General features: G+C 39.1%; 1 protein-coding gene across 8 annotated transcripts in view; it reads left to right on the top strand.

Annotated features, from left to right (window-relative positions):
• The window catches only part of EPB41L3 (erythrocyte membrane protein band 4.1 like 3), a 157,755-nt gene that overhangs the window by 121,288 nt on the left and 11,926 nt on the right, over positions 1-24,541 (top strand). For 7 of the 8 annotated variants that reach the window (XM_084849816.1, XM_084849815.1, XM_084849814.1 and 4 more), the window contains 4 exons: positions 16,351-16,404; positions 18,164-18,199; positions 19,037-19,228; positions 20,767-20,841. In XM_084849816.1, coding sequence (XP_084705942.1) covers positions 16,351-16,404; positions 18,164-18,199; positions 19,037-19,228; positions 20,767-20,841 — 357 coding nt within the window. Of the gene's footprint in view, positions 1-6,956; positions 7,521-16,350; positions 16,405-18,163; positions 18,200-19,036; positions 19,229-20,766; positions 20,842-23,693; positions 24,417-24,541 lie in introns of all 8 variants that reach the window. The other variant, XM_084849818.1, reaches the window with a different exon arrangement.

The following is a 24,541-nucleotide window of genomic DNA, read 5'->3' as shown; positions in this document are numbered from 1 at the left end:
TCCCCATTAAAAAAATGTGAACAGCTTTGCAATGATGGACTGAGGTGGTTACTACATTATTTTTCTTGGCTTTTAGAAGAACTTTTATTTCTAGAATTTTTAGAAGATCTACTCACTTTTGCTTTGTTTTTAGTTGCTTCTAAGAAGTTTGTCCTAATACTAAGTTTTTATTTTTATGATCGGAAGGAGTGTTAGCTTCCTTTTCCTCATCTTCGAACCGGTATTACTGGCATACTGTAAATTGTAGCATACATAAATGTAGATTTTGACATTAATCACATTCCACCTCACTGCCACAGTATATGTGGAGTTATGTTAACTAATTCCAAATCAATAGTAAATCAATCATGGTGCTGAGCAGGTAGGCCTCCTTTGAAGACTATTGCATAAAAAGGAGCAGGTACAACCAAGAAAGTAAGCCAGAAGCTTCAGCCCCATTCCCACAGATATGTATAGTGGCACAACACTCAGACCCGCTTCCCTGAGAACGAACGGATTGCTGCTTAGTAATGTTAGCGAAGGAAGTCCATCCAGTTAAGGTGCTTCACAGTTTCAGTCTTATTCTCAAAGGAGAATATGCCAAATATAAGGCATGTAGGTCTCTGCCAGTGTGCTCCATAGTAGTCAAAATGCTACACAAGTTCTAGTCTTGCCTGCCCATTGTACATTTCTCCCACAGCCACTCTCCTCCAAAAGCTTTGCACTACACCACCGCATTTGATCTGTCTGTTACTAATGTGGCAGCGCTGGCCCTCACTGCCACCCCAACACGACAGCCTGGGGTTGGCTGCTGATGCCAGTGCAATGTCGCCATAGCTTGTATAAGCTATTCCCCTTCCTAACTGCTTTGCTGACTTGGCAGCTTGATTCTCTTTTTACAGATGCTCAGTTGATAAAAAGAAGTATTTTGTATTTCTAGTTTATACGAATAAGTAGAAGTGACAGCATTCAACTGTACACCTGTAATTCAGTTATAGGGCTAAAACTGAAGAACAATAACTGCTGTTGCAAACCAAACTAAAAGAAATGTTCTGACATGAGAATCCTTCTCATGTATGATCTCAAGAGTTCTAGTGATTGGGGTTTTGTTTTAGTTTTACTAGACAGTTAGAGATGACTGAATATAAGATTATTTGGAAATGCAAGCTATTATCCTAAAGATCTTTACGTTTTCCAAAATTATATTTTGACTTTAATCAGCAGTATAAATGATTGTTTTCATTTTACTTTCTAATTTCTACAAGAGGTTTTTTATTTAGGGAAAAGGAAATGATGATGCTTAATGAATTCTAAAATACTATTTACCCTTTCCAATAAATGTATTTATTACAGCTTATTAGTTGGCTACATTTAGATTTGTTTCTGTTTTAGGGAATTAAGTCATATAGGTAAATGAGAGGGCCATGAAGAATATTATAATACAGCAGAAAAAGTTGCAATTTTTTTTCTCTGATGTGAGATGTTATAGCCATTGAAGTCAATAGCTGATGTGTTGATCATTTTGTTTAATGGAAATGAATCCTTCAATTTCAAAATACATATTGCATGGTTCCATATTTGGGTTTTTGCTTTTTTTTACATTATACTTTAGTTAACATTTATTTATGTTTTCAATAGTTTTATCCTAGTTTATAATATCAGTGAAAATTTTGGAGATTTATTAGAAGCTTGCTGACCATCCTCAGTTAGATGGTCAGCAATGACAGACAAGTTTCTCCGAAAGTCAGTTTGATCAATAACTAACTGACCTCCTCTAACACTAAAGTCTTCTACAGGTGTTCACCTGCACACAAGAAGAACTAAAGCGAGGAGGGAACACGAATGCACACATAATCCCAATATCCCCTGCATCCAGTTGCCTTCTGGATCTTTGCAACTTCAGCACAAAAATCTCCAAAGGGTTTTGTAAGTGCATTTGGCTGAATGCAGTTACAGAGCTCCCATAAGGATTCACCCAAACCCAAACCCCTTGCAGATCTTGGTGCATGATCTTGGTGCACGAACACATGAAAATCTAGAAGGCATCTGGGTATGTGGAGATATTGGGGTGGGGTTTACATTCATGCATATGTCCCCTCCCAACTGTAGTTCTTCTTGTGTGCAGGTGAAGACCTGCATAGGGCTAGAGACGCTAAACTGTTGTGTGCATAGTATTTATTTAATAAAATGTACTTAAGAAATTAATTTTTAATCAGTGTTTTATTGTGAGTTTAAACAAAACAAACAAAACATATTACAATATTCTAGGGGGTGGGGGAGGAAAAAACAATAGATTACAGATAAACTTCAGTAAAAGCAGACCAGATATCCAAATATAAGTCCATTCACAAGTGACGCCTATATGCCAGTCTTTCAAATGTTGCTAGTGATGTTAAGTCTTCAATCCATTGCATTATAGGTGGTGAGCTTTTATCCTTAAAAAAATTATTTAAGAAATGTATAGACCACTTTTCTCCACCAAAAAGGAGTCACTCAGAACATATCTAAATAGAGCAATTCAGAGCATATCAAAAGCATAAAACCAATAATGCATCAAAGGCAAAAACACAGACAACCAAAACTAGCAATCAGTAAATAGAATTAAGCAACAATATAATTAAATGTTTGTTTAAAGGGTCTTCAGTTACCATGGAACACAGATAAAAAGGAAGATGACCTAATCTCTTGGGGCAGGGAGTTCCACATACAGTGTGCCACCACTGAGAAAACCTACTTGCACATTGCCACCAGCCATACCTCTATAAGCAGCAGCATACAGAAGAGGTGTGCAGCAGCTGATCTTAAAGGATGGACAGCTTCACATTGGAGGAGACGGTCTTTCAGATAGCTAAGTCCCAAGTCATTTAGGACTTGAATCATACCCAGAAATGAGCACAATTCAGCACCTTGAATTATACTAAAACATGAAATAAGGTGCATGCAGCATGTGTGGCTATGGTTTGTGCCTGGTATGAAAGGTGGTCTAAAAGGCACCTCAGAATTCTCTGCAGTGCACAAGGTTCCTTGTCAGAAAAATCAACATTTATTTATTATTTTCTTTATTGCATTTATATCCTGCCTTTTTTCCTCTTGCAAGGAACCCAAGGTGGCTTACATTAACCTCCTCCTCTCCATTTTATCCTCACAACAACAACCCTGTGAGGTAGGTTGGGCTGAGAGTCTGTGACAGGCCCAAAGCCACCCAGTGAGCTTCCATGGCTAAGTGGGGACTAGAACCCAGATCTCCTGGCTTCCAGTCCAACACTCTCACCACTACACCAACATGGCTGGGATTCCCCACAGATAGGAAATTTGAAAACAATTGGACTATGTTATCATAGTAAATGAAATGGAATTTAAGTGATCTCTCAGTAAATTTGAAAATGGAATGAAAATGGAAAAAAGTATTCAAGAAGCAAGCCCTGTATAACCTTCATGCTTTGAGGCCTGTTTTTTTACTTATGTGTACAATAAATATCACTAATACATGCTTACATATCATGTTTACATAAGAAAGACATCTGAATTTAAGCACAAGCAAATTTTTGTCTGAGTGGAGTCCAGACATGGATCAGTACAACCTACTAGTAGGCAAATGGTTAGAAGAGAGCTGGAGGCTGCAACCCTATACCTGGGAGCAAGCCCTATTGAGCTCAGTGGGACTAACCTCTGAGTAGACTTTTATAGGATTGTACTGTAAATGTATGAAAATACTGTATCAAATTGGCTATCATAGAATTTGTCCTTTTGTGCCCTAAATAACTTTGTTTAATCATCTATAGCTCCCTGGCTATTTAATGACTGACTAATGTATTAGCCCCCAAATCTGCTAATGCTATACTTCATGCTAACTCGCATCCTTATTTGATTATTAATTTTGTTTAAGACCTAATTGTAGCCTAACAAAATGTCAGGGAGCATAATCCAATGGAAAGTTTTTGTGCCCAAGCTCCATTGGCAGGACATGACAGAGACCATGTAAAATTATGAATGGTGCCGGAAGCTTAGTGCCTCTTAAAAAGATTGCTCAGATTGGCTAAGGAATGACCACAGCTGTTACGTTGTTTTGAGCATCCTAATACCATCTGGAAGGCCATTGTTGTAGATAACATGGATTTTGATTGGATCCAGCAAAACATTGTTGCACTCACCTTCTGTTTCACAAGAAGAAAGTGTTCCACTAAAAGGTAGAACCCTAAGTAATTTGTATTTCTGATTCTCTGGTATCAGCACAATACACCAGATGTGTTCAGTTGGCAAAGACACTCCTTTCTTGTTTTGCAATGATTTCTAGTCTCATTCCATATCAGGACCTTCATTATACATATTGACCAGATCTTTTCTAACCCTTTTGGAAACGTATTTGTAACTAGCCTGATTACCAGGCAAACATGAGGGAAGGAGAAGGAGACCTAAATCTTGATATGCAAAAACAGAAGGTGATGTCAGCTGGTTTAGTTGGCTTCTGAGTGTAGTCTGTTATTTCAGTAAATATAAATGAAATATGCTTGTTTAAATAAAGTTTGGTCTACTCAATAACATTTTTACCTTACATACAAATAATCCGTGTAAAATTTGGGTATATATATTGTAATCTATTAAGGGTGGCATAGGTATGTTTTTCTGCTTTGGGTACATGGATGGGGCAGCCAGTACACACAGCAGCTACCTAACTGGTATGCCTGCAGTTGGTGCGGGGAACTAACACTTTCCTTCATATATTCCAATATATGTCATTTTTCCTACACTATATTGAAAAAGTAACACCCTGTGGCCACAAACGAGTGCAAAATTGTGTTCTTAACACTGGTTGCAATTGGCTTAAGTACACATACATCTGTGTTGGACGTAAAAAGTCTAGAGAATTGCCCTTGTAATCAATCTATATAAATATTTATTAACCCCAGTACACTTTAAAAGAACAATGATTCTTTTGGAATTTTGGACTCAACATTCTCAGGAATAAAATCAGGGCCAGGACATTTCAACCACTATATTAGGGTTTGCTGCAGAATTCTGAAGCAACCTAAAATCTCCCTCGGATCTACTTAGAACTGTTGAAAGCTCCTAGACTATCCCAGAGCTCTGTTAAGGGCACATTATGACTCTAGAAACATTAGTAGATGCCCACTAAGAACTAATGACTGAGCTAATACTTTATTTATTTAAAATAAATTTACCCTGCCTTTCAATATTAATTTCCCAAGGTGCTTAAAACATACCTAAAATCCAATAGCAGTAGATTAATAAAAGGAATTAAATTAGTTGAATACTGTTTTATTTTTATTATCGACAGCAGCAGAATCTTCAAGTGTCATTTAAAATCAGTACACTGCTAGAAACCATTAAAAGCTCGGAATAAAATCATTTTTACCTGATGCCCCAGTGTCATCAAATTGAGGTACCAGGTGAGCTTACATGGTTGAGGTGCCACCAACACAATCTCTGGTATTCTCCCTCACCTCAGAATGTAGGACTTCAGGAGTTGGGCCTTTGGTGATGATCTCAGTGGCTGGGCAAGTTCATATGGGAGTAGTAAGTCCTTTAAATTCCCTAGTCCTAGACCTAAAACCACACTTTCCATTGTTCCTGGAAGAAATCTGGTAGCCGGTAACAATCCTTAAATAGATATTAAAAGTCTACTGTGTGCTTATTTCGAGATGGTTGACCTAATTGTTTCTCAGCTATATTCTGAACTGATTGAAGTTTTCAAACAGTCTTCAAATGCAGCTCCACATGAACATTACACTAGTCTAACCTGGTCAGGGAATGGATAATAGTGGCCATATCATGTTTTCCCAAGGGGGGTCCAAACACCAATTTAAACCAACTTCTCGCATGTGTTTTATGTGAAATGCTTCAGAGGTGATTTGTACTTAATCAAATGTACAAAAAGCTTTATTACCTAAAATGATCTCCCACTGATTTAGCTGTATAAGGAATGCAGGAGCTGCTGAGACAGAATAGTTAAGAATTTTAAATTTATTATTATTCAAAAGCCTCTTGTTGATATATACAGGAAAAATATTACCATATTTCCTTGGTAGCTGTTCTTCATAACTGCTTTCTGCTCCCATAGGGTAACATTTAATACTTCTCATGTGTAAATTCTTTATAACAGGTGGGACCTGTATTCTTCATGACAAGCGCTCCTGTTCAGGCTTCCAGCCAGCTGTGCCCAGTTCCATTTGTCCTTGACCACCCCAGTTTCCATTTTTTCCCAATAGACACTTATGCTTCTATAGCCACTGAGAATGCTCAGTCCTCATTGGGCTATTTGGGGGAACTTTTGTCCCCGTTATTTTCCCCTAAAATATTTTTGTTCTCCTGCATACTTTGGGATTTCTCAGAGGCCCTGTGTTACAGCTGCGTTTACCATTAGAGGAAGTGATGTGGACAGTTTTCATGACAGCAGTATACCCTGTAGAAACATGTGACAGAAACTCTCCTTAACACTGGGAGTGAATCCTCAGAGGCTTTTTCTAGGTTCTCATAATCACCAAGGGTTAAACAAGCCACTGTGGCTTGTTTAATCCTTGGCACAAGTGGGGTGCGATTTGCCTAAATACCTGCCCAGGCAGGGCTTGTCATGTCATCCAAACCCGGTTGACTTGTTGGAGTGGGGGAAACCCCACAAATAACCCATAGCCTGTTTTTGGGTTATTTGGACAATCATCTGAATTGAATGGTTTTGTTTAGGATCTGCATATTTGAACATTTTTAAACATAAGGTATTTAATAGCATATTTTAATAGACAGGTTGACCTTCAAATTTGCTTTATTGGGCTGCTCTCCTTCGTTTGGATAGTTATGGCATGCAGCATGGGAACTGGTATAATTTTAATCTAATGAATAAATTTGTTTTTTTAATCTTGTGTAATTAACTTTTTATATACAGAGGAAATTAACTAATTGCAATTTTCTTTTTGTCCTTTTGCTCTTGCACTTTGTTCGCTGCGCTTTCTGCTCTTCATCAGCCACCTTTGCTTGGCACAGATTCATTACACCCCTCACTATCATCACAACCTGGTCCCTTTGCATCTTCAACAAAGCTCCGTAGGAGATGTAAGGAGATCTCTAGAAAATCATTAGATTGCGAGTCATTCCAAAATGTTATTCAAAAGTACGGTGAGGCTGACTTGGACTCTGATAGAAAAGGAAGAGTTTGCTCAGTTGAGCAAGATACGGCATATAGCTATACGCAAAAAGCTGGTAAAGGTGGGACATTGTTTTCCTTCTCCTTGCAACTTCCGGAATCATTCCCCTCTCTCCTGGATGATGATGGCTACTTATCCTTTCCTAACCTCTCTGAAACCAACTTCCTGCCAGAAAGCGTGCAGCATTTCCTTCCCATTCGCTCACCATCCCTTGTGCCTTGTTTCCTTTTTATCTTCTTCTTTTTGCTTTCTGCCTCTTTCTCAGTGCCATATGCTCTCACTCTCTCCTTTCCCCTGGCTATGTGCCTCTGCTACCTGGAGCCCAAGGCGGCCTCCTTGAGTGCTTCACTTGACAATGACCTGAGTGACAGTTCAGAGGAAGAGGTGTGTACCTCGGCACAGAACACACTTTTTTTGTGTTCATCGCTTCAGTCCTAAACAGTGTTAGAATGCTGCAATAGTAGTCCTACTTTCAGAGCCTCATTTCTGTCTGTGCTGATATGTTCAGAATTTCTTTAAATTTTCTGTTGTGTTGAGAGTGTAGCTCAAGCCCCAGGGCTAGGCACAACACTATGTGTATGAAGTAGTGGTCTTTACAGATTGCTACAGATCCACTTTGAAATAGCTTATTTAGAACCTAAGATCTTCTAACTGGTTGTATCTTTTATACCAAAACTATTCTACTGGTTTTAGTGCCTCCTAAGAGCAAATAATTAGGTTCAGGTTTTTCTAAATACAGTATTATATTCCAACTATAGCAGTTAAAAATTAAAATGAGATTCAGAATTCTTTTTACCTTTGTAGGATACTGAGCCAATCACTCAGTGTCAGTAAAATATCCAGTCTTTGAGGTGTTTTTTTAGATGTGGGTATTAGAACTTGTTTACTGCAAATCCAAATGGTATTTCATTAACTAGTCCCACTGACTAACAGCCAGGGTACCATGTGCTATGCTTCATTTACCGACAAAATGAGTGCTTTCTCTGTTTATTTTGAGCATTTTTAAATAATGCCTACAATTACAGTGAAGAGCACTTTTCAGTATATTTAGCAAGGAAGTAGATTACACTGGTAATAAATTATCCATAAGGTTGTTTTTTTCCCCCTTAAGACATTACAATTAAGAGGAAAGAATCTCCTGGGCATGGATCTGTTTTTTTTCACTAGCATAAAACCTGAAACAGAATTTGCATTTAAACTAACTTGTGAATTACAGTGAATAGTAACAACTGTATTAATGTCCTGTATTCTCCAAGCAAAATATAACAGTCCTTAGGTGAATCGAGCTGCAATCCACATTCCCATTTTCCTATTTGTGACTTTAGGATTTGTAAACCAAACAAATGATAATCTGAAAATATATTCTTGATCTCAATCCAAAGCAAACTTGCTTGACAGCAAACCCCATTAAATTCAGTATGACTTATTTATATATAAAAATGCATCAGATTGGGTTGGATGTGATAGATTTTTTGAGACTGGCTTGGGTCAGATGTACTGTCAAACCATGATATGGTGCTATGTGAATTCTCGTACACTTCCCCCTTCTCTCAGATACTCCAATTTGATTAGTTACTCCTGCTTCCGTGCAAATCATGGTTTGCTGTGACATCTGAACTAGCAAGCTATGGTTTGTGTTTGTCTTTCAAACCAGGACTGCAAACCGTGGTTTGAAGCTAGTTGGCAATCCTGGTTTGGAGAGCCAGTGCAACCATGATTTGCCAGTTCAGATGTCATAGCAAATCATTTTCACTAAAGCAAAATCAACTAACTGAATTGTAGCATGCGAGGGGTAGAGGACAAGAGCAGAGGGTGCACAAGCTTCAAGCCTGCTAATGTATCACCCAATTATGGCATTATATGTGAACCAGGCCTATGATTATCCCAGAACTTGTGATAAATTACACAGACTTGTGCCTAATCCAGGGTGCTTCTCTTGTTGGACATACTGCATGAAACTTTATTTTAAACTTGGGCATGTCTGCATTACATCAGCAAAACAAAACACAGCAGTTATGACAATCTAGAAAACATGTGGTTGGAGTGGTTTTTATTTTAAGGCTATTTCACATTTTCTTTGAAAAGCCCATTTCTGCCTGTTAGTTCCAGCAGTAGTACATCATTCAAAATACAAGCTGGTCAGTGATTATACTCATTGTTTTTAACTTTCTGCTCTTTGGAAAAGCTTATTTTGGGGCTGTTAAAATTTCATTTCCTTGTTCTGCATTGTCCTCCTATCTTTACTATATTAATAACTCTGTTCCTTTGTATTTTTAGTCCTCTAGCATGGTTAATCCACAGACTTGCAATTAAGCATTAAAACGGTGGTTTCAATTATAGAAGTCATCAACTTAGGTATAAAAGCAGAATCACATTAAAAGGGGTTTGTTGCAGAGAACTCCAGTCTGAATCATGTTCTAGGACACTCACAGCTGAGACCTTACTCCTCGTTGTGATAAATGTTTTATAGTTGAGAAAAGTCTCTAGTGTAGAGAGATAATGAAGGGGATGTATAAGCAGGTGAGAATTTTAAAAGCTAATAAAGGGAGACAGACATAACAAGTCATGGTCTCTGCTTACCTGTCACTTAATGAAGTGGCAACACATAGACCAGAAAAAATGCACTCTGCATTGCAGAGGTAATTATCCCATACTTCTGTCACCAGTTTGTCTAGGTCTCTGTACTGTAGCACATTTAGCATAATGGTTAATCCTACTCTGATGGAAGCAAGCCGACCAAACGTAGAGTCTATTTAAGAGTTACAATATGTACTTTGCATCTGAAAAATAATTGTTGTTAGTTGAACGCTAACTATATTACACATTTGAAACTCACTATAAATGCAATCCTGCACATGTCAACTCATAAGTAAGTCTCACTGAGTTCAATGGGACTTGTTGTTCAGTCGTTCAGTCGTGTCCGACTCTTCGTGACCCCATGGACCATAGCACGCCAGGCCTTCCTGTCCTGCGCTCTCTCCCAGAGCGTGCTCAAGTTCATATTCATTGCATCCGTGATGCTATCTAGCCATCTCATCCTCTGCCGTCCCCTTCTCCTTTTGCCTTCAGTCTTTCCAAGCATCAGGGTCTTTTCCAGGGAGTTTTCTCTTCGCATTAGGTGGCCAAAATATTGGAGCTTCGGCTTCATTATCTGTCCTTCCAGTGAGCACTCAGGGTTGATTTCCTTTAGGATGGACTGATTTGACCTCCTTGCAGTCCAGGGGACTCGTAAGAGTCTTCTCCAGCACCACAGTTCGAAAGCATCAATTCTTCAGTGCTCAGCCTTCCTTATAGTCCAGCTCTCACAGCCATACATTACTACTGGGAAAACCATAGCTTTGATTAGACGGACCTTTGTCGGCAAGGTGATATCTCTGCTTCTTACTATGCTGTCTAGGTTTGCCATAGCTTTCCTCCCAAGGAGCAAGCGTCTTTTAATTTCATGGCTACAGTCACCGTCTGCGGTGATCTTGGAGCCCAAGAAAATAAAATCTGTCACTGCTTCCATTTCTTCCCCTTCTATATGCCAGGAAGTGATGGGGCCAGATGCCATGATCTTCGTTTTTTTAATGTTGAGTTTCAAACCAGCTTGTGCACTCTCCTCTTTCACCCTCAACAAGAGGCTCTTGAGATCCTCTTCGCTTTCTGCCATTAGAGTGGTATCGTCTGCATATCGGAGGTTGTTGATAATTCTCCCAGCAATCTTAATTCCGACCTGTGATTCATCCAACCCGGCATTTCTCATGATGTACTCTGCATATAAGTTAAATAAGCAGGGTGACAATATGCAGCCTTGTCATACTCCTTTCCCAATTTTGAACCAATCGGTTGTTCCATGTCTGGTTCTGACTGTTGCTTCTTGACCCTCGTACAGGTTTCTCAGGAGACAGGTAAGGTGGTCTGGTACTCCCATCACTTTAAGAATTTGCCACAGTTTGTTGTGATCCACACAATCAAAGGCTTTAGCGTAGTCAATGAAGCAGAAATAGACGTTTTTCTGGAATTCTCTTGCTTTCTCCATGATGCAGCGAATGTTGGCGATTTGATCTCTAGTTCCTCTGCCTCTTCTAAACCCAGCTTGTACTTCTGGTAGTTCTCGGTTCACATACTGCTGAAGCCTAGCTTGTAGGATTTTGAGCATCACCTTGCTGGCATGTGAAATGAGCGCAATTGTGCGGTAGTTTGAACACTCTTTGGCGTTGCCCTTCTTTGGAATTGGAATGTAAACTGACCTTTTCCAATCTTGTGGCCACTGTTGAGTGTTCCAGATTTGTTGGCATATTGAATGCAGCACTTTAACAGCATCATCTTTTAGGATTTTAAATAGCTCGGCTGGAATACTGTCATCTCCGCTAGCTTTGTTGTTACTAATGCTTCCTAAGGCCCACTTGACTTCACTCTCTAGGATGTCTGGCTCAAGTTCAGTGACCGCACTATCATGGCTATCAGGGACATTCAGATCTTTCCTGTATAGTTCTTCTGTGTATTCTTGCCACCTCTTCTTAATCTCATCTGCTTCTGTTAGGTCCCTGCCTTCTTTGTCCTTTATCATGCCAGTCTTTGCACAAAACGTTCCCTTGAGATCTCCGATTTTCTTGAAGAGATCTCTAGTCTTTCCCATTCTGTTCTTTTCCTCGATTTCTTTGCATTGTTCATTTAAGAAGGCCTTCTTGTCTCTCCTTGCTATTCTCTGGAACTCTGCATTCAGTTGGATATATCTTCCCCTTTCTCCCTTGCTTTTCGCTTCCCTTCTTTCCTCAGCTACTTGTAAAGCCTCATCAGACAGCCACTTGGCTTTCTTGCATTTCTTTTTCTTGGGGATGGATTGAGTTGCTGCCTCCTGAACAATGTTACGGACCTCCGTCCATAGTTCCTCAGGCACTCTGTCTATCAGGTCTAATCCCTGAAATCTATTCCTCACCTCCACTGTATATTCATCAGGGATATGATTTAGGTCATACCTGAACGGTTTAGTGGTTTTCCCTACGTTCTTCAATTTAAGCCGAAATTTTGCAAGAAGCACCTCATGATCTGAGCCACAGTCAGCTCCAGGTCTTGTTTTTACTGACTGTATGGAGCTTCTCCATCTTTGGCTGCAAAGGACATAATCAATCTGATTTCGATATTGACCATCTGGTGATGTCCATGTGTAGAGTCGCCTCTTGTGCTGTTGGAAAAGAGTGTTTGCTATGATCAGCATGTTCTCTTGGCAAAACTCTATTAGCTTTTGTCCTGCTTCATTTTGTACACCAAGGCCATGCCTGCCTGTTATCCCGGTGATTTCTTGACTTCCTACTTTAGCATTCCAATCCCCTATGATGAAGAGGACATCTTTTTTTGGTGTTAATTCTAGAAGGTGTTGTAGGTCTTCATAGAACCGATCAACCTCAGCTTCTTCGGCATCAGTGGTTGGGGCATAGACTTGAATTACTGTGATGTTGAATGGTTTGCCTTGGATTCGTACTGAGATCATTCTATCATTTTTAAGATTGTACCCCAGTACTGCTTTTCCCACCCTTTTGTTGACTATGAGTGCTACTCCATTTCTTCTAAGGGATTCTTGCCCACAATAGTAGATATGATGGTCACCTGAATTAAATTCGCCCATGCCTGTCCATTTTAGTTCACTGATTCCCAAGATGTCGACGTTCAATCTTGCCATCTCATGTTTGACCACCTCCAGCTTACCTTGATTCATTGATCTGACATTCCAGGTTCCTAAACAATATTGTTCTTTACAGCATCGGATTTTCTTTTCACCACCAGACACATCCACAGCTGAGTGTCCTTTCGGGTTTGGCCCAGCCGCTTCACTCTTTCTGGCGCTACTTGGAAATACCCTCTGCTCTTCCCCAGTAGCATATTGGACACCTTCCGACCTGAGGGGCTCATCTTCCGGCGTCATCTCTTTTAGCCTTGTGATACGTTCCATGGGGTTTTCTTGGCAAGAATACTGGAGTGGGTTGCCATTTCCTTCTCCAGTGGACCACATTCTGTCAGAACTCTCTGCCATGACCTGTCCGTCTTGCGTGGCCCTGCACGGCATAGCTTATGGCTTCACTGAGTTACGCAAGCCCCTTCGCCACAACAAGGCAGTGATCCAGGTAAATGTGTATAGGATTGCAGCCTATTATTCTCAAATTAATTTGTTTTATAAAATTGGTTAATTTAAAGAAACGTAATGTACTCCAAACTCAATAAATAGGTTACCAACAGAATAGCTAATTTCATGAGAACCCTGGTGGCTCGTTATATGCAGATCTCTTTTGTTAGTGTTATAGAACATCACCATACTAAATACAATAATTCAGTGCAAATATATTGATTGAAAAAGTAGCTACTGAAATTTGCCTTACCAAGTAACCTGAATGGCAGGTTGACACCTAGATCATGTATGAGATTGAGTACCCAAAATCTTATTTTAGAATAGATTCAGGGCTGCTGTGGACTCCTGGACTGGTCAGACACCAAGGTTATGCTACCCTAGCTTTTGAATATGATCAGGGACATGGAAACTTTCACACTACACCTCAGCAAGAAGCATCCCAGAATTGAGAATACTATTTCCCATTCAGTAGGGTGCCATTTCTGCAGCCACTGAGCTGTTCAAGCTCCAGTTGAAAATTTTGATTTTTGCACAACAAAGAGTGTTCATTAGGGAAAGAAAGTTAGAAACTTCTTAGAAAATCTTGGGGCTGCTTCTATGGGAGTATTTATATTCTAGTATGGTTTCCTGGGTGCAAGATATGTGTATTGCCTTTCAGGTATTAAGTTTATGTGTGTGCTGGATGGTTATTGTTTTGATGCATTCCCCTTTTCAAATGGGGTCCCAATGTAGGCCAAGACATTTTAAAGTGTAACACAGAAAATATATATGTGCATGCATCCTTCATACGTGATGGGTATCTTGTGTATTTGTACCACGGGAACCATGACCAAATACAAAATATCCTAGCAGTAGTAGCCCCTCCAGTGATCAGAGATAAAACAGTTAATTTCTCTTTGAAATAAATGTAGTTTTTTAAAGGAGGGTTAGCATTATCTGACTCAATGTTTAAATTTGGCAAATGATATAAACAAACAAAAACAGGGAAATTCGAAACTCTGCCCAGATTTCATTCTGATCTGGTCTGCACATGTAGCAGAACGAGGAGGTAGAATTGATCATTGTTCCCCAGCATTGTTTTTAATGGGGGAAAAGCCAACCCTCCCTGTGAGTAGGAAGCGAGCACAATAAAACATGGGCTGGGCTTCAGTCTTTCTCCCTGACATGCTGGGGGATGTTTGTTTTCTAGTGATGAATTTTGTTTGCACAAACATTAAAAATGGCATCCCCACTTCTAGTCGAAAGAAGTACAGGATTCTGCCACTCCATATTGCTGCATGTATAGACCAGGCCTATGTATTAATCTAGAACTAACAAGAAGTACATAAGGGCCAAACTAGACAATAGGTTAAATGTGTGAATACATTTAACATGTCTGGTTTTTGTTCTTCAAATAGCAGTGCAGGGGACCTGATCAGATGAGGAATATGACAGGGAAAGGAGCTAATCCCTGCCCCCCATACTATGGCCCCAACAAAAATCCCCCCCCGCTACTATTTACTCTGCAAATAGGGAGGAAGCTGCTATTGGCACCAATGGCAGCTTTTCCCCCAAAGCAAATTATGGTTTCATAGGGTGTTTTTTTGTTGGGACCGTGGCACAGGGCAAAAGGGATACTTAAAACACAAAAGATGGATACGGTAATGTATTCATACATTTAGTGCCTAGTTTGGCCCTTAGACACCCTATATTACATGGCAATGAAAACATATTTAGGTGGATCTGGGGTGCTGAAGAAGCTCCCTGATTCTGTGCATGACACCTACTTCATAGAGACAACTTGCCATGAGCTGGGAGCTGCTGTGTGAACAAATCTGCATCAGCCTACCAGTGCACTATGTGGAATTTGACTGGCTGTGGAAAGGTCCTCTACGTTTCTTCAGAATATCTTCTCAGAGCTTTGACACTGTTCCCGCACGACTATTTTAAAAGGTTATTCAAGCCCTTGGAATATTGTTTGTACTTCATGGTGGGCATAGTTCGAATGGTGCCATCAAAAAGTATTTAACATAAACTTACAACAATGTTGTCTATGACCAGTAGATGTATTACTGATGCTAGCAGAAACTGTAGTTTTCAGATTGGGAGCTCTGTGTGGCATTGAACTGCCTTTAAGCTTTACTTTTACGAGAACTATTTGTAAAATCTGAGAGATTTCCTCAACCCCACCCCAGTGCCTCATAAATTTATTTTAAATTTATTCTACCTGTATATCATAGTTCATTTTCAGGCACTATTAACCAAGATATTCTTGATACATTCTCAGTCGCAGTAGATTAAGATGGATAATGCTGTGCTTTGTTTCACTTTGATCATTTGTATCTACTAAATGTCATTATGTTCTTTTAAAAATATTGTCATGTTTTATATTCTGGAATGAAAAGTAATGCTTTAAAAAAAAAATCCCCTTACAGTTTTAGAATTAGTATCAGCATCTCTGCCTGAGCAATTACAGATATTGGTTGAGAATTGTAATTCAAAGGCAGGATGTGGCAGATTCTCTTATTTTTCACCATGTTCGTTAAAACTCTTTGGTAATGCAGACAGCCTTTATAGCCTTTTTACATGTGAGGAAAATACAATCTGTACAAATGAGGGGCTGAAAGTCAGGTGACTGTTAAAGTAGCTTTATATATAAACAAATTTATTTTTATCTTTCCCTTTCCAAATATGAACTGAATACACTATCAACATTTTTGTAATTTTTCATTAAAAGTGTACATAATTTTCCTTTTTGTGTATTGTAGTGGGAAAAGTCTGCTTTTCAAGTTTTGCTTCTTGTTAAAGCCACCTGGCTTTCCTGAGAAGAATTAAAAGTTACAATTACATACCTTTTTTTTGGTTTGGCTAATAAAGCTTTGGCTAATAAAGCTTTAATACAAAAGCCATATACTTTGTACAGTATACCTTGAGCCTTCCTCTGAGTCTGGTCTGTTTATTTTTGATTTTGCTTCTTTTAAATTGTTTATAGTCTGAAAAGCAGCTCAAGTGCAGTTCACAGGGATGTAGACTTGGCAAATCAATCTGTGACTTTTGTTTACTTACAAACTAAGTTTATTCTTATTCTTGCTTACCTGTTGGACCCTGGTTACTTGTACCACAAAACAGACTGACAGTGAAAGGACAGATACTGCAGCTGATGGTGAAACCACTGCCACAGAGGTTTGTACAGTTTCTATCACATTGTTGCTGAAGAATTTAGCGTATACCTTCACCCATCAGATCCTGTACATTAGCACTATTGTGCACATTTATTAATTAAACTGAGCACCACTTCTTACAATACACTTTGGGCTCAGGGTCTAATACCCAAGTACAAAATACATATGCACATTCCATGTATGAAGGATTTGCATGAATGGTTTGCAACTTCTCACTCCAAAGTACAAGTGGTAACTAGAAAATGATCAGACTCCACTGACTAGTATTTTGAAAGCAAAAGCTGCAGATGATTTACAGAGTGAGCATGTGTTTTATATTCAGATATTGGAACCCAAGTGTATGATGGATTAGCAAAATGCCTGTCATGATGGCCTGGGTGTATGTGCAGTGAGGACCAGGCCGCTGAGGGTCAAACAACATGTTATGTAAAATGCATAGTTTTCAACTATATCAGGGGCTTTTCAAAAACTTAATACTAGACACAGGGGGATCCAATTTTCATCAGAACCACAGCGTGCAGGGAGGGGAGGTGTAACCCTTTTACCTCCAGCCATGTTCCTGACTAAAACTGCTCCCCAACACTGCAGTTAGCCTTGGAAGAAAGGCTAATTTTTAATTTTAAAGGCTAATTGCAGTGCAAGCAGGAGTAGGGGAGTGTTGTCAGTTTTTGTCAGCATTACAGTTCGGGAGGGAAGAATTAAAATCCCCTCCCTATATGCTTCCATCTTGATGAAAATCAGGGGGCTCATACCAATTATTACTTTTTAAAAAAACCTGATTTGCTGCTAAGAGTAACACCTAGTTTGACCCTCGTGTCATGGATAAATGGCAGCTTTTGCCCTCAGTGAATGGTGCTCATTCATTTATAAGGGGTGTACTTCTTTCTGCCTGAGATAAACTCAGCAATCCCCCAGCTATTGAGAATCAAGCCTGTTCCTACCAGCCTAACTCATTCTGGTTCTTGGGCACGCTAGAATATAAAGTGCTTTTGAGAACTCAGTGTTTCAAATACTCATAGTTACATATTATTTATGTGGTTCTTTTATATAGAGTGCTAACTATATAGTACTTAGAAGCAAATAATATCAAAGCGTGGACATAAAAATGAATGCAGTGGCATTGCTTGGCTTCTAAACTATAGCTTCCTTTATGACAGTGAACAGTCTCCATCTTTTCGATACATTCCTAATCCAGGAACATATAGTGCAATTTGTATGCGTATGTTTAATTATTATACTGAACATTCCTATTCCAACATTCTATCTTGGCATTATCTTCATATTTTATTAAACCCCTACTACATAAAATAAAAATGTAGTATGAATACTCTTTTACTCTGTACAAAACTCTGTAAAGCAAAGACAAGTTTCTTTGCATTTAACTGAGTACCTGAAGGTTTTTTTCAGAACCTTTTGCACTGCATTATGCAGTCTTGTACATTTTCGGAATTATCTTATTGGAAATATTTAAAACATGATTGCCCTATGTCAGTGCCCCATGTACGCTAGTGTGTGCATACAGGTTCTGTATGAACAGACATTTCCATTCATTTCAGTGTAGTGCCTCTTAAAGTGAAATTTTTGAGACAGCCCCATGCAGACAGGGCAGTTCTATATGCACGCTGGAGGGTTGTACCCACAAGAGGTCAGGGTTGTCATAAGGATTACTGAGATTATGTATATGAAGCACTGTTATAATTATTGTAGCCATGAAATATTTTTATTGGTAAAATATTTTAATGTCTTTCCTGCATTAACAGTCGGATCAGGAAGAAGATGGTGATCTCAAGGCACAGGTAGGTGAAAGAATGGTGTGTGTGTCTAAACTGTTGGTGCTTTTCCTCTCAGCACAATAATCACCAATTTTTCCTAGAATAGCATTTTGTATTCTTTGAATATTTTAGCCTTTACATTTTCCTTTCTCTTTCACTTTTTCCAGAATAGTCTGATTAAGCGCATAAAGGGTGAAAATGTTTATGTCAAACATAGTAATCTTATGTTAGAGGTTGGTATTGGTATATACCAATGCATGTACATGTGTTTTGAATAGAGTGGTTAAACTGTGGATCTGCACTACGATGCATGAGATACATATTCTCACTTGCTAATAAATTAAATGGTTATTTCTCATCTAAGAGTAGGAGTTTTGTTACACTGTTCTTTAGGACTCTGTTGTGTATATATGTAGATTTTTTTCAAGGTCTCTTTGTTAGGTAGGTTCCAGAATGTGTGTGAAATCTGACAATCCTAAGACTCCATGCTCACATGAATGGGGACCACTTTACACATTGCATTTTAATGCGTTTTCTATTTACATGTAAAACTGTAATGTATGAATGTAATAAACATGCATTTAACACAAGTCCACTCTCTAGGGAGCTGAGATTGGCTGCAAATCTCTAACAAGAGTACACCCATTGACAAACACTGGTTTGCCACAATGTTATGTGTGAAGTGTCCTAAGAGTTTCTATGCAACTATCCTTGAAAACACCACCATTTCCCAAGAGTGTTGTGGTTGTGCTGTGAGATCTAATCCCATTCAGGCTTCTTTTGCTGACTAACATGATTTGATTTTTTCATATCTTGTCAGTTTAGATAAACTAAGTTACGAAATGCTGTATTTCCCCCCAGGAACTAGATAAAAACCAGGAAGACCTGATGAAACACCAGACCAATATAAGTGAGCTGAAACGGACATTCTTGGAAACCTCCACAGATACCTCAGGGACCAATGAATGGGAGAAGAGACTTTCAACATCACCAGTCCGGCTTTCTGCAAGACAGGAAGAAGCTCCTATGATTGAACCACTCGTGCCTGAAGAAGTGAGTGCTTACCTTTCTCCCTTTCAGCTTCAACAGAGCAACTGATATTAATTTGGCAAGTAAAAAAATATTAAGTTAGGTTGCCAGAAATATCTTAGTATACAAAATGGTCAGGATATGCTACAAATCTGAAATTGACAAAAAGATGGGAGCGGTTTATCATTCTACCTTGTTACTGCAAGCAAGATTCTAGGAGGCAAATTGGTGAAAGATCAGTTGAACATTAAGAGTTCTGTTCCAGAATTCATGGCGCGCGCGCGCGCGTGTGTGTGTGTATAAATAAATAAATATCAGAATTCATGGCATATAATATCTATCAAGACAAGTGCATTATTTGTGCTTCACTTGTTTCATCCCAGGCCAATTTAGCAAGGAGCGAGGATATCAAAAAGGTAGAGACACTATAGTCAGCCAGTTTAATACAAGTTGAATGTAAAGGTTTTAAAACCTCATCTAGGATTTTTCAACTTGGACTACTTTTTGAAAGAGAAAATGTCAAGGGACAGTAGTCCCTTTTAAAAGCAACCAGAGACAAATTTCCCATATTCTGCCTACTACTTTATTAGTACAATTTTTGTTTATGGTACTTCCATAGAGTTGATGCATTGTGGAAAAGTAAATAAAGTGAAAAAGGAATAATGCAAGAATCTTGAGATTCCACATGTACAAAATCACCCCCAATACAGTTATTGAATCCCACTATTGGAAAGAAAGAAACATGGATGGTGAGGCAATATGTAATTATAGGATATCCAGAACAAGAATACAGATAGCCAAACATGTTTAAAGTTATTTAATTGTGCTACTATTTAATGAGCAACTGAGGAGAATACTATCCATATGCTTTTTCATATAACTCCACAAATTAAAGAGCTAGAGACTACCCTTATTTAATGAAAACTGAAAATCCAGGGAGGGATCTGGAATATTCCTTAGGATACCAGGTTCCCGTATGTAGGGGTTTTTTTTCACAATGACCAACTCTGTGGGGATGTCAAGTTGAAAAATCTTAGATGAGTTTTTAAAAGCTTCACATCGACTTGTGGCCCTATATCAGATCCTCCAAGGGTGATTGGCTACAGACCACTGTAAAATACTCCTAGGGAATCAACGTATACCATGTTCTAACCCAGAATGTTAGGAAAGCGTGCAGGAATATATACTCCAATCCTAAGCAGAAGTAAGTGTGCCTAAGGTCATTGAAATTAGTGGGCTTAAATATGACTAATTCTGTATAATTCTGTTAATTTGAAATGCTAGCTTTAATGGACTTGTTTTTTCCTAGAATTTTTTCTGCCTTATTTTTCTATCCATCTTGTTTATGTATTTGTTCCAAGTAAAATAGCTTAGTAAGTTATGTATTGTTTATGTATTTGTTCCAAGTGAAATAGCTTAGTAAGTTATGTATTACTCTAATATGCATATATTAGAGAGTGAAAAGAAAAAGCATGTTATAAATTACTTACAAGACCATCTATTTATTAAAGTCCATCTCTTTATTAAAACCATACACTTCCTCAATCCCTCTTGTTTGTTAGACCAAAGAAGAAAGAGAAATATCTGAAAAACGTATATTTTTGCAGAAGGAAAGCACTACATACCTTGATTCTCAGGTAAAAAGCAAAGCACACATTCTTACGATTCAAAGAGGCTATATTTTGTGGAACTTATTTGCTTATCTTTTTGATAGGCACACTTTAAAAAGAAACAGTAGTAGATAGAATTGTGGAGCAGAATGCTGGAACAGCCAAATGAATACATTACAAAAGTTTATGATGGGTCTTCAAGCTTTTGAGGCCCATGAGCACGTCTTGCAATTTCAAGAAGTGTCCTGGGCACCACCACAAAATAGTTGCTGCACTATGGCTAGTGTCAAAGGACAAGTAACCTTCCCAAAAGATTTAGGATACGGCAGAGGTGGATTCTGAGCCTGAACACACACAAAAGCTGCTTCAAACCCACAGTTTTCAGCACCAATAGAAACCTATTTCACAGAAGGCAAACTTTTTTTCTCCCCTAACCCCTCTGCCAGAGAGCTCATTCTCCCATATCTCTTTCTCTCTCTCACTCCAGATCATCACCTATACTCTTTTTCTCTCATCCTGGTTCACTGCCCATATACACATACATGTATGTGCGCTTTCTTAGTCACATTTATCAGGTATCCATCATGTGTGCATGAATGCACACACACACACTCCCTTTTCCTCTTCCAAGCACACAAAGAAAGAATTCTGTCTCTCTTTCTAGATACCTCTACAATCCCCCCTCTCTGGATCATTCCTAAGCCCTTCCTCTCTTCTCTCTTTCTCACACACATGCAGCACCCATCCATTCAGACATACAAGCACACAACCCTCCCCAACCCTCAGGTTGCTCCCAGCTTGTTCGCCCAGCCCCTCGCTGGGTTCCCACTACTTGCTCACTCCCATTTTCTGCTAGCTTCCCTGACTCCCCCCCTTACTGGCTTCCCTAATCCCCCACCCCTTGCTGACATCCCTAATCCTCCCACAGCTCCCTTTAGCAACCGCCCCCCACAGCTTACCTGACAGCAGCGATGGGGTCCCTGTTTTGTTTTTCCCTTCTTCTTTTTTTGGTGTCTGGGTGTACTGCCACCACCCACCATCATTTCCTAAGAATGTCTTTGGTCCCCACATGCAGCTCAGAGGCATCAATGGGAAATGAAAATGGTAGTGTCTAGAGGCCCTCACTTTGCTTTGAAGCAATCCCAGCTGTTGGGAAGAAAATATGTTGTGTAGTTTAAGAAAAGAAAAGTAGGAGGGGTAGAGCTACTCAGCCATTCCAAGAAAAGTGTCCAGGGGTGCATTGGTGCCAGCATGTACCACATTGCCTACCCCATGACTGTGAGATCTGTTTAATATTTATTCCTCTGCAGCATAGGTTTGTGGAGCTTAGAAGCTCCTCATTTCTTCTCAGTGTGTGCAGACATTTGCATATTTAAATATCATATTTAAATACTATACTAAGCAACACATTGTTGTCATTGGAATGAATTCCCTCTAAGTTGTGAAAAACACGTATGTTTCACACGTTACAGCAAATATATTGGGGGTCAGGTCCAATTCCAGCTTCCTCCTGCATATTCTGCTATCATTCACTTGTTTGAAAACATGCATTTGCTGCTGGTACATGTTCATTTTTCTGGGCGCTGTGTTTCACTGCACAGGCACAGTGTACCCAGAAATCACAATAAGGGTTCAAGAAAGCCCTTGTTTCTCCCCTTGTTCTACCACATAGGCATATGTGCAGGCAACATGAGATGCTGTTACAAGGAATGGGGGATGTTTGCATATCTCCCATATTCCCAAAATCCCCATTCACCCATCCCTCTGTGCTTGGTCAAGTTATCCACACACCAGAGGATGCATAGTTTGACTGAATGGAAAGGTAAGGCTGGTTAGAAATGCACATAGATTGGCCAGTGCGTTCTCCATTCATGCATGCTGCGACGAAGGGGAGAAACAAATTTGATCCTTACTGTGCCCACGTGAGGAAGGAACATACCGTTATATACTTTTTAAAAAGTAACATGTAAAGCGGTCCTTAGACTTTCCAAAGTGCTATTTGAAGTTATATGTGTTTAGCTTTTCCACTAGGCAATGGAAATAGAGTTTAAGCTGCAAAAGGGTGAATTTGTTGGCACCTTGACCACATCTCATCAAACTAGTATCCAGAAAATTGTCCCATTCTTCATTAATTTGTGTAACTGGACACTGAGTGTGCATGATGACTAAAACTCTGTCATATCTGTCTCTGAAAATCTTTGGTATCATCTCTGTAATACTTAACCTGAGTCATAGGGTGCTTCTAGATGAGGCTTTTATTGGGTAATCACCCTGCCTCAAACACATAATTTTAGGGGGGGGGGGGGTGTTTCCAAATGTTGAAAGTGTGATTTATTTTATTAGGATGCGTGTTTGGGAATGAATCCTTGGAATGTAATGTACTGAATAGTTAATAGTAAAGTATAAGGAAATGGTAAGACTACGCTCCATATAATATGCAATATTTTCAGTATAATTTTCATATCAATATATGCAGTAGCATTTAGCTTGCATGATGATTTTTTGTGTGGAATCCCATTGTGCAAACTAAAGCTAGTGGCATTGCACTAGACGTCCCTTATGTTAGTGCAACTTAATTTGTGTTAGATCTGTTAGGATACTGCCCAGTGGTTTAAGAAAATTTGTTTAGAAATGAAAACTAAGACAATGTGATGTGCCTTCCTTTGTTGCTTATTTTGTAGCTACTTTTAGTTTGTACAAGTTGAAATGTTTAAGATGTCTTCAGATTCTTCAGAACTATACTAAATGATAGAATGCAGAAATGTATATGTTCTCAAGATGGCTGCCATAATTTCCTTAAAGGTATTATATTTTAGTTTCCTTACACACCGGTGCAAACAATTAGTTGTTCTAATTTAGCTTTTATATTTCAAATATAGGGCACTGAGGATTGGGTTATTGTAGACAAAGTACCCATTGAGGTAGTTGATGGTGAATCGAAAACCATTGTGACATACAAAGTAATGACTGTGAGCAGTAAAACTGGTGACATCCAAGCTGAGCTTTTAAAATCCAGTACCACTGACATACAGACCTTTGAGGACTTGGAAGGTGAATTGCAGTTGAAAGATGACAATAAGCAGAAAATGTACACCTTAGGAAAATCCTATGATACTGTCTCTGGGAAAATTGTGACCATGACCACTAAAGTAAAAGAGGGAGAAAAAAGTGTTCCGTCATCATTTGAAGCATTTCAAAAAATGGGAAGGGCAGTGCCAGAATCTGTGAAAATCATTCCAGTAGCAGCTGAATATGAAATTCTAGAACCAGTTACTGATGAAAAATCCAGAAGGTTATCTGATGCAAAAAGAAGGGTATCTGAATCATTGACACCCATTAAAGAGGCAGACTCCCGCCTGCAGAGTCCTGAAGAGGAAAGTGTGAAGAAGACACTAAAGATGGATCAGGATTTGCAGTTGCGCGATACAGCAGGGAGCATGCAGATTGCCAAAGCTGAGAAACCTCCTGATGGTGAAAGACTTAAAGGAGAGGCATTTGGTCGGAAAGAAAAGAGTGTATCTGAGTGGAAATATTCCAGAGAACCACCCTTCACCGTTGCTACTGCTCACTACATTACTGAATCATCAGCATCAAGAGTAGTGGTAACACGCAATTTTACCACAGTTTAAAGATAAAAGCATGACTCCTTTAGGCAATACCCTCACTACCCTGCCTTTCAGTCCTTTTGTTGCTTGGCTTTATGTTGACAACAGCCAACCTAGCTTCT

This window comes from Heloderma suspectum, chromosome 4 (assembly GCF_057233095.1).
Source record: "Heloderma suspectum isolate Gila_16-S chromosome 4, 16-S_ref, whole genome shotgun sequence".
In the NCBI taxonomy this organism is placed as follows: domain Eukaryota; kingdom Metazoa; phylum Chordata; class Lepidosauria; order Squamata; family Helodermatidae; genus Heloderma; species Heloderma suspectum.
Note: the sequence above shows the minus strand (reverse complement) of the source record. Positions and strands in the feature narration are given on the sequence as shown.